The sequence below is a fragment of the Podarcis liolepis genome (assembly GCF_965112155.1).
Source record: "Podarcis liolepis genome assembly, chromosome: 2".
NCBI classification, from domain to species: domain Eukaryota; kingdom Metazoa; phylum Chordata; class Lepidosauria; order Squamata; family Lacertidae; genus Podarcis; species Podarcis liolepis.
Window position 1 is genome coordinate 120,983,978 of NC_139555.1, and position 10,257 is coordinate 120,994,234.

The 10,257-nt window shown below is 46.2% G+C and overlaps 1 protein-coding gene across 8 annotated transcripts; it reads right to left on the minus strand.

Annotated features, from left to right (window-relative positions):
• Positions 1 to 546: 546 nt before the first annotated feature.
• Positions 547 to 10,257, minus strand: LOC310701086 (uncharacterized protein). 8 transcript variants are annotated; one of them, XM_083491307.1, is made up of 5 exons: positions 8,315 to 10,257; positions 5,766 to 5,848; positions 4,731 to 4,857; positions 3,945 to 4,046; positions 547 to 3,032 (listed from the first exon to the last, which is right to left on the minus strand). In XM_083491307.1, the coding sequence occupies exons 1-5, from the start codon at positions 10,065 to 10,067 to the stop codon at positions 1,870 to 1,872; spliced, it is 3,228 nt and encodes a 1,075-aa protein (XP_083347433.1). In that variant the 5' UTR covers positions 10,068 to 10,257; the 3' UTR covers positions 547 to 1,869. The 8 variants fall into 8 exon arrangements, with proteins under 8 accessions (XP_083347433.1, XP_083347434.1, XP_083347439.1 ...); XM_083491308.1 differs by having other exon boundaries at positions 547 to 3,029; positions 8,315 to 10,222; XM_083491313.1 differs by lacking the exon at positions 8,315 to 10,257 and adding an exon at positions 7,049 to 7,270 and having other exon boundaries at positions 547 to 3,029.

The following is a 10,257-nucleotide window of genomic DNA, read 5'->3' on the forward strand; positions in this document are numbered from 1 at the left end:
GCGGGCGTGCAGGGAAAGGGGAGGCTGCCGGCAGAGCTGCGAAGCTCCCCCACTCGCTGGGGCGCTCCTGAGAGGCCAGCGCCCTGGCGCAACGAACCACTAAGCCCTATGGGAAAGACGGCTCTGCATACCCCTAAACATTTTGTGAATCTTTGTCCATTTGTCCATTTACTGTATTTAGTTTTCCCAATTTGAACTATAAAATAGTGATTTTCTTGAGTCCAAAGGGGCAGTACCCCTAAACATTTTTTTAAAGAAAAAAAAGTACTGATTGCCTATTAAATGGTTGTAATCTGCCCTCCCTGTGACCATACGGTGATGGGCAGGGAGGAAACCTTAGGAAATTTTAAAAATAATATTCATTTCCCCTTTCAAACGAGGAGCAAGTAGTTAATAAAAAAAGCCCAGATGCTACATGACGGAAGTTCTGCAAAAAGCAGCAGAGTGCAGGTGCTGAAATAAATGGAACAAAAGTGGCTCCAGAACATGGGAAAAGCACAAACCCAGAATTTAGAAAGCAGTGATTTCTAATGAAGGGGGGATGTCCTGAAAGCAAGTTCTGCTTTTATTTAAACAAATGCAATTGTGTAAAATTCAAGCTGCGGAATCCAGAAAGAGATTGAAAGCACTGAGCTCTATAGTATGCACAGAAATAATCACTCTCCAGCACAATGGATTGTCTTACATTAAAAACTGCTATTACACATTAGAGTTACAAAAATCACACACACAAAAAAGCATACCCAGCCCCATCTGCAGAGCTTTCCCAAAATTCCCAGTTGTTCCATGGGGGGGGGGGGAGGAGACACTGCTTTCAGCTCCCTTCAACATAACAGCCTTTCCCCAGCAACCCTAAAGCCACAATGCATTTAAATCACCGTGATACCACTTTAAAACAGTCGTGGCTTCCTCCAAAGAATTGCGGGAGTATCACAGAGCTACAAATCCTAGAGTTCCCTGGCAAGAGGGATAGCCTTTTTAGCCACTCTGGGAAATGTAGCTCTGCTAGGGGAACAGGGGCATCACCTAACGATGCTCTACGTGGGGCTGCCTTTGAAGGTGACCCAGAAAGTACAACTAATCCAGAATGCGGCAGGTAGACTGGTGACTGGGAGCGGCCAAGATCATATAATATCGGTCCTGAAAGACCTACATTGGCTCCCAGTACGTTTCCAGCACAATTCAAAGTATTGGTGCTGACCTTTAAAGCCTGAAATGGCCTCGGCCCAGTATACCTGAAGGAGCGTCTCCATCCCCATCGTCCAGCTCAGACACAGAGGTCCAGCTGCGAGGGTCTTCTGGCAGTTCCCTCCCTGCAAGAATTGAGGTTACAGGGAACCAGGCAGAGGGCCTTCTTGGTAGTGGCACCCTCCCTGCGGAATGCCCTCCCATCAGATGTCAAGGAGATAAATAACTATCTGATGTTTAGAAGACATCTGAAGGCAGTCCTCTATCGGAAAGTTTTTAATCTTTGATTTTTTAATGGTCCTTTTAAAATTTTGTTGGGTGCTGCCCAGAGAGGCTGTGGCAACCCAGTTGGATGGGTGGATTTTTCTTCTTCTTCTTCTCATCCATGACAAACTGCAGCTCCCAGAATTCTTTGCAGGGAAACCATGGCTGTTTGAAGTGCTTCAAAATGTACTGTTGAAGGTGGCCTTAGCACCACCCGAGAGGTTCAATGTGCAACATGACCACTAGAATATACTTAAAGCAGGATACAAATGAAAACTGCCTAGCCACAGCCTTGCCCCAAACATTTGACAACGATAACGACACAGGATGACGGCAAGAGGGGATTTTCGTAGCTCGCAAACGCAAAAGGAAGCAAAGCGATGGGACTGAATAGCATTTGCCCAAGAGTCAAACTGCTCATCTTTTTAATAAAACAAAGAATTTCCCATTAATATCGGTCTCCTTGCCAGGTGAACAGGGAACCGGCGCTGAACCGTCAGCTGGGTTTGTAAGCAAGGGACCGTATATCCAGAGTTTTCCTGTGTGGCCTCTCTGATGTGAAGAAGTGCTTGATCTCTCCTTGAGGCCCTTCCCAGGCTGCAGGCACTCCTTTGGCTTCTCCAGGGAGTGGCTTCTCTGATGAGCAATAAGGCTCCCCCTGTAAGTGAAGCTTTTCTCACACTGTGGACATTCGTACGGCTTCTCCCCTGTGTGCATTCTCTGATGAGCGCTAAGGCTTGTGCTGTGACCAAAGTTTTTCCCGCACTGGGGGCACTGGTACGGCTTCTCGCCCGTGTGGATTCTCTGATGGGAATAAAGCTGGGCTTTCTGACTGAATCTCTGCCTACACTCTGGGCATCGGAATGGCTTTTCCCCAGTGTGAGTTCTCTTGTGAGAGGTGAGCCTCGACCTCCGGCTAAAGCTCTTCCTGCACTCAGTGCACTTAAATGGTTTCTCCCCTGTGTGGATTCTCTGGTGGGTGGTAAGACTTGTGCTCTGGCTGAAGCTCTTCCCACACTCCATGCATTTAAAAGGTTTCTCCCCTGTGTGAGTTCTCCGATGTGAAGTAAAATTGGACCGGTGATTGAAGCTCCTGCCACACTCCTCGCATTTGTAAGGTTTCTCCCCTGTGTGGATCCTTTGGTGTATCATGAGTGTCCCTCTTTCAGCGTAGCTCTTTCCACATTCAGGACACTGAAACGGTTTCTCCCCTGTGTGGGTTCTCTGATGAGTGATAAGCCTCACGTTGTGGCTAAAGCTCTTTCCGCACTCCAGGCATTTGTACGGTTTCTCCTCTGGGTGGGCAATATGTTGGTGGCTCAAGCTCGATTCCTCTGTCAAAGTCTTCCCACTCAATGGATACCTTTTCCTTCTCTTTCCCTTGTAAAATACACGCAAGCTCAGGATTTCCTCACCCAGAGAAGCAGAGGATTCAGTCCTCTCATCCCTGGAGTTGTTTCCATCCAGCATTTTAGGTCTCCTTCGCTTTGCAAACACCCCTTTCCCCGCTTCCTGCTGGACTCTTTCCAAAGACACAAGAAATGGCTCCTTATAAATTTCATATTCTTCCCCTTCACCTGCTGGGGAAAAGAAAAGAAAATCTCATTAGGGGTTCAAGGTAAAAACTAAGACCTAGTACATGGGTAGGCAAACTAAGGCCCAGGGGCTGGATCCGGCCCAATCACCTTCTCAATCCGGCCCACAGACGGTCCAGGAATCAGCATGTTTTTACATGAGTAGAATGTGTCCTTTTATTTAAAATGCATCTCTGGGTTATTTGTGGGGCATAGGAATTTGTTCATTCCCCCCCCCAAAAAAAATATAGTTCGCCCCCCCCCCCAAGGTCTGAGGGACAGTGGACCGGCCCCCTGCTGAAAAAGTTTGCTGACCCCTGACCTAGCAGCTTATCTTTGGTCAACATCTCCAATATTCTCCCCTTTTCCTCTTTACACACTGCGCTAAGACCTAGGTTACCTTTGGCGTATGCTAGTATTTCAGAGAACAACACACATTCATTTCAGGTCCATTCCCCACTTGATTTCTGCAGGAGAGTCCACCACCTCCTGAGGGAGACTGTTCCACTGTCGAATAGCTCTTACTGTCAGAAAGTTCTTCCTGATGTTTATCTGGAATCTCCTTTCTTAGAAAGAAAGGAGAAGAGGAATTTTTTTGCCTGGTGCCTAAATATGCAATGAAGGAGCCTGGGGAGGAGGACTCAACTCAATACTGCCCATAAAAATATAGATCTATAATAAATAAATAAACCGACTTGAAGAAACCTCAGAGGCAGACATGAAAGGAGCTTTGGGGTGAGAGCCAGCGACATGAGTTAAGAGGGTGAAGCCTCAAGGTGTGTCTACGAGGAAGAACCCGCAGCCGGATGAGTCCGTCCGTCTTCGGTGAGATTAAGCAGAAGCTGAAAAATTCACGAAGGAATCCCCTCCTCAGTTCCCAGGGAATGAAATGGCCCCGCAAGACTCCCAAGAAAGTACCTGCTGCCGACATCTCCTCTTCCTTGGAGTCCCAGTGAAATGGATCCTCTCCTCCTTCCAGCCGGGAGATGAGGTCTGGTTTGGGAAATCCTTTCAAGGGAACTGAAAGACACGTTGTTTTGGGGTAGAAAATACTTTGGCATTCCAAGCCCATCCAATCCTATGTCCTCCCGAATCAGGGAAAGGCAGGTTGTTATATATGCTGGCAACAAATAGGAGATGGGAATCTGAACTCAGTGGAATTAATCTGATACTTGGTTTTAGTTTGGGGATATTTCTGCGTATGGGACACCACAGCCTGATGGTCATTTCTCCTCCCCATGAGAACCTAAGAACCACCCTGTTGAATCACAGAAAAGGCCTATCAGATCTAGTCTAGTCTCTGGTCAAATAATCAAACACACCCATCTGTTGTTTGAGGGAACAAGGAGTAGAGCTATGAAGGCCTGGGGGAAAGGCAGAAAAACTGGGGAATTTCCAAGGTTTTTTTCTGAATTTGTTTCCAAAAAATTGGGGGAGAAAGGAAAAACTGGGGAGAAAACTGCCCCACGTTTTCCCATGCCTTCATATTTCCAACAAACAGGAGGAGAAAAAGGGATGTTGTGTTCATGTTAGGGAAAAGTGAAACCCCCTAAGCTTCACATCTCCACAAACCGTGTTTTGCGTTTTCAATATGGCATTCAGGTCATCTGTTTCCACACTGGCATCTCTACAGTACAGTGACAAATTCCAAGAATAGGAATCTACCCCTTTAGCGTCAGTCCACCAAGGGACGATTGTCCTTACCCAAAGAGATGAAAGCCGCATAATTCTCCAGCATGACTTCCTTGTAGAGAGCTCTTTGGCCCAGATCCAGGAGATCCCACTCCCCTTTCGTGAAAGACACAACCACCTCCTCAAAGGACACCAGGCACTGAAAGAAGCACATATTCTGTACTCAGAATATTCTTCCCTACATACACCATTGCTCCCAGTTTGAAATGAGGGGCAGTTAAGCTACTAAACTGTGGGATTTTTTTATTCATTTATAATATTTATGTTTTTTTAAAAAAACAACCACCACCTAGTTTTACAGCTGCGAAGCAGTATAGCACGTGCTGTTAAGTTACGTTAATTAAGCTGTTGGGTACAGTATATAAAGAGCAGCACCTAGCTCTCTCAGTATCCTGGTGAATGGGTCATGCTTATTGATATATTATAATTAATGTAAAATGAGTTTTTGTTTGTATTATTAAAACTTAGCTAAAGTTATTTTGCGTTTCTTGAATATGTGGTCTGCCCAGCAAGCTTTCTGCAGTGCAACTAGTCTGCAAATAGCCAACAATGGTTCCATTTAGCATAGTGATAAGGTATATCAGCATAGGGATTTCTATTCGTGCAATGGAATTCCCCTCATCTCCCCCCCCCCCAAATCTGTGCTAGGGGTAGTCTCCCAACTCTCTGGAACACATATGGGGAGTGGGCAGCACATGAGCAGGGTGGAATCCTGCCACACTAGCAGTAATCCCTGAGCTGATGGAATGAGTTAATTGAAAACCACCCATCTGCTACGTAAACGGCTTAAAGATTTCTCAACATACAAAGGCGGCATACAATTTAAACAAATCAGTTTTGCTATCGCCTTACTATTTTTATTTTTGCTAGATTCAAGACTCTCAAGAAAAGGCATTTCCACAGCCTTCTCGCTTGATCACCTTCATATATTTGGGGATCAAGAAGAAAGGGGAATGTTTTTCAGTCCCTGCCTCCCGCAGCATAGTGAGACAGAACGGAGGTGTCCAGGCTGCCCCCTGCATCTCCGCCAGGTGGTCTCTAACTTACCTGAGATGGCTGCACACCTGTTCTTTCTGCTCCACCCCAAAGGAGGGAGGATCCTGGTAGTGTCTTCAACGCCATTGTACTGCCTAGGGAGGAGACGGAGAAGATGTAAACAAGAGACTTCAAGTTACAAGAAAGAAAATTCCAACCAGACATATGGAAAAAAATTCTGACAGTAAGAGATGTTCAACAATGGAAATGTCTCCCTCAGGACGTGGTGGACTCTCCTTCCTTCCTTGTAGATCTCCAAGCAGAGTCTGGAGGGCCACCTGCCATGAATGCTTTAGCAGAGATCCCTGCATTGCAGGGGGGCTAGATAAGAGGACCCTGGGGGTTCCTTCCAACTGTATGATTGGTGCTGCCTGCTGAGCTCTCCATGCCTTGCCTCCCTGTCCCTTCCAACTCTACAATAGTATGATCCTATGATGATGATGGGATGCGGGTGGCACTGTGGGTTAAACCACAGAGCCTAGGGCTTGCCGATCAGAAGGTCAGCAGTTCGAATCGGTCCCTGCTCCTGCCAACCTTGCAGTTCGAAAGTATGTCAAAGTGCAAGTAGATAAATAGGCACCACTCCGGCGGGAAAGTAAACGGCGTTTCTGTGCGCTGCTCTGGTTTGCCAGAAGCGGCTTAGTCATGCTGGCCACATGAACTGGAAGCTGTACGCCGGCTCCCTCAGCCAGTAAAGCGAGATGAGCACCGCAACCCCAGAGTCGTCCGCGACTGGACCTAATGGTCAGGGCTCCCTTTACCTTTACGATGATGATACTAATACGACTAATAATAACCCCCATATACAACAATAATACTAATAACCCCCATATGCGATAATACTAATAATAACCCCATATATGATGAATTAAATAACAACAGCAACAGCAACAACCCCCATATACGATTAATAATAATAATAACAACTAGTGCTTTTTTCTGGGGGGACGCAAGGCTACGCATACCTCTAAACATTTTGTGAATCTTTGTACTTTTCTCCATTTACTCTATTTATTTTTCCCAATTTGAACTATAAAATGGCGATTCTCTTGAGTCAAATGAGAGTACCCCTAAACATTTTTTTAAAAAGAAAAAAAGCACTGATACTGTAATAATAACCCCCATATACGATAGCCTTGCAGAGCCAGCTATAAAGCGAGCAGGTCCCTTTTTGCAGCCATGTTGCGCGCCCCAGCCCCACAACCTGTGGATTTCGAGAGGGAGGTTGGGGGGGGTCTCTCCTCTCCCCCCCCCCAGCACTGCCCTCGCTCCCCCCTCCGAGGCTGCACCTTCACCTCCTCAGCCCGGCCCTTTTCTCCGACGCTTCAGACCTCCGCCCGGAACGTCACCCTTCCGGAAGCCAATGCCCGACCTGTGCGCTCGCCGTCGCCTTCCCCAACGGACACAACGTTCCAACTTCCTGCCCCTCTAGGAAGCGGGGCTCAGTGCGTTTAACCCTTGAGGGGCGAAGTGGCAGAAGCCGCCTGGTCCTCGTCCATCGCGCCCGGATCCTTCCTGGGGAAGCCGGGAGCGATCCTCCTCTGGTTCCCTCTTTGCTCAAAAGCAACGAAAGACAAGTTGCTTACAGTTTGTCTCGCGCCCAGAAACATTTCAAGAAAATCATAGAAAGGGACCCCTGGGGGTCATCTATACCAACCCCCTTAAAATGCAGGAATAAACTCAGTTAAAGCATCCCTGACAGATGGCCATCCAACCTCTGCTTCAAAACCTCCAAGGAAGGGGAGTCCACCACACAGGGAGGAGGAGGGTGGACTTTTTTCGGAGCCACCCAGCAAAGTTTTTAAATCACACTCTTTTGTCCTTGTCCTGCAACAGGCTTTTAAAAAAAATGGTGTGTTTGTCTGATTTGGAGGGAGCTGGGTTGGCTGGTCCAAAGTGAGAATGCCCAGATATTGAACATAACAGGCAGCTCACTTATTTCTGTCCGATAGGTCTCCCAAAATCAAGTTCTGGCAGCTGGGCTCTTATGCCTGGGGCCACCAGCTCTTGAGGACATGATCCCAAATCTCCAGCTAGTATAATCCCAGAAGACTTTTTTTAAAAGTCCACCTGGTTGGACATAAGGAGAAAAACCTGCTGGATCAGAGCTATAGGATCCATTTCAGATTAAAATTTTACAGTCGCATCCAACATACAACACAGAAACAAGATTCCAAAAAATCTCCTGGACTCCCCTCCTTCCCTTTGTGGGTCTTGCTGTTAATCATTTCCTCCTGCATCTTTTATGATAATCCAAATCTTTTACTTCTCCATTGTGTCCAAAATTCACCATTAAACTACAAGTGTTATTCCAATCCTACTAACAATTTTAACTGTTTACAATGGTTTTAAAAATAAATTATAAATTTTCCCCATTCCTTATTAAAAATTTGGTCTTCCTGATTTCTGATTCTTCTGGTCATTTTAGCCATTTCGGCATAATCCATCAACTTGACCTGCCATTCTTTTCTGGTAGGCCATCTCTTGGCCATCTCATCTAAGCATCCTTGAGCGTATTGATGATTTTTTAAAAACTAAAATGTGATTCCCCCCCCTCTTACCTGCACTGATGATAGTCATTGTTTGGATAGGGGGTTGGGGTCCTCCACTGCCACCTACACCACTACCACCTGGTTCAGACTCACTGGATCTTTTCCTTACCAAATTTTTTTCAATTGAGACTTGCTTTTGCCGTTGTTTTAAGGTTTCTATAAAGTGAGACATAGCGATATCATTGTAGATGTTAGTGGCATGACTTAGAGCATCTTTATCAGGGTGATATTTTTCAGCAACAGCTTGCACTTCAGCCCATTTTGCAAGCATTTCTTTGATTGTTGCTGTAGGTGCACTTTCTCTGCTCTCCTCCTCCAACGAAGTTATTTCCTCAGTTGCTGGCTTAATTTCCTCAGCTGCAGGCTTTTGCTGCTCCGTCAGAATGTTTTGAAGTTCTTCTGTGGTGAGCTCAGTCCTGTGCTCCTGCACTAACTCCTCCACATCAGCACCACTCACTTCCAAGCCCATGGAATTTGCCAGAGACACAATATCCTCAACAACAGGAGCATCCTCTTCAACAGCCTCCGTTCCATGTTCCTGGACAGCATCTGGCCACAATTTCTTCCATGCTGCCTTCAGTGTTCTCTGAGTCACATCCCTCCATGCTTTGTCTATCATATGTAAGCAATGGAGGATATTAAAATGATTCTTCCAGAACTCTCTTAGGGTTAGATCTGTGTCCGAGGTCACCTCAGAGCACATTTGGAACAGTGCTTTGGTGTAAAGCTTCTTAAAATTTGATATGACCTGCTGGTTCATGGGCTGGATGAGAGGAATCATGTTGGGGGGCAAAAACTTTACATTGATAAAACGAAACTCTTCCATCAACTCGTTCTCCAAGCCTGGAGGGTGGGCTGGAGCATTATCCATAACAAGCAGGCACTTCAGTGGAAGATTTTTGTCCTGGAGGTATTTTTTCACACTTGGCCCAAACACTTCATGAACCCACTCAATAAAAAATTGCCTGGTTACCCGAGCTCTGCTGTTCACCCTCCACATCACATGCAATTTGCTTTTTATGACCTTGTTTTTCTTAAATATCCTGGGGTTCTCAGAATGGTAGACTAACAAAGGCTTCAACTTAAAATCTCCACTTGCATTTGCACAAAATAAAAGGGTCAGCCTGTCTTTCATGGGCTTGTGTCCTGGCAATGCTTTCTCCTCCTTTGTTATGTAAGTCCTCTTTGGCATTTTCTTCCAAAAGAGACCTGTCTCATCACAGTTGAAAACTTGCTGGGGAACAAAGCCCTGCGACTCAACATAATCTTTAAATTCCAAAACAAATTGGTCAGCCTCTAATTGGTTGGCACTGGCAGCTTCGCCATGTCTCACAACAGTGTGGATCCCAGTTCTCCTCTTAAATCTTTCAAACCACCCATGGCTTGCCTTGAAATTCTCAGTCTCAGCACTTGGTCCAGGGGCTTTTGCGACGAGATCAGCATGCAACTGTAAAGCTTTTGTGCAAATTATGCTTTCAGAAATGCTGTCACCGGCCTCCTGTTTTCCAGTTATCCATATTAAAAGCATTTTTTCCATTTCTTCCATTGTCTGTGTCCGCTGCTTGAGTGTTTTAACACCCTTTGCAACATTGGCCCCCTTAATAGCATCCTTCTTTTTTATGATGGTGCTAATTGTAGATTTGGGCATCCCAAACTGCGTTGCCAGATCACCTACACGGACCCCCCTTTCGTGTATGGAAATAATTTCCTTCTTCACCTCAACAGTTATCACGGTTCTCTTGCCTTTGCTGCTTTCCTTCATGTCAGCAGTCCCAGGAGGCTGAACTGGGTTCCACACAGTCCCCAAAACAAGGGCAGAAGGCAGCTTCCCCCAACAGAAGGAGCAAAGCAGAGACAAAGGCACATGCGGCAGACTCACATAAACAAATCCCAAAATCCTTTGCAGAATCCCAACATATTCCACTCCCCCCCTCCCGCAGGGTGGGCGGGCT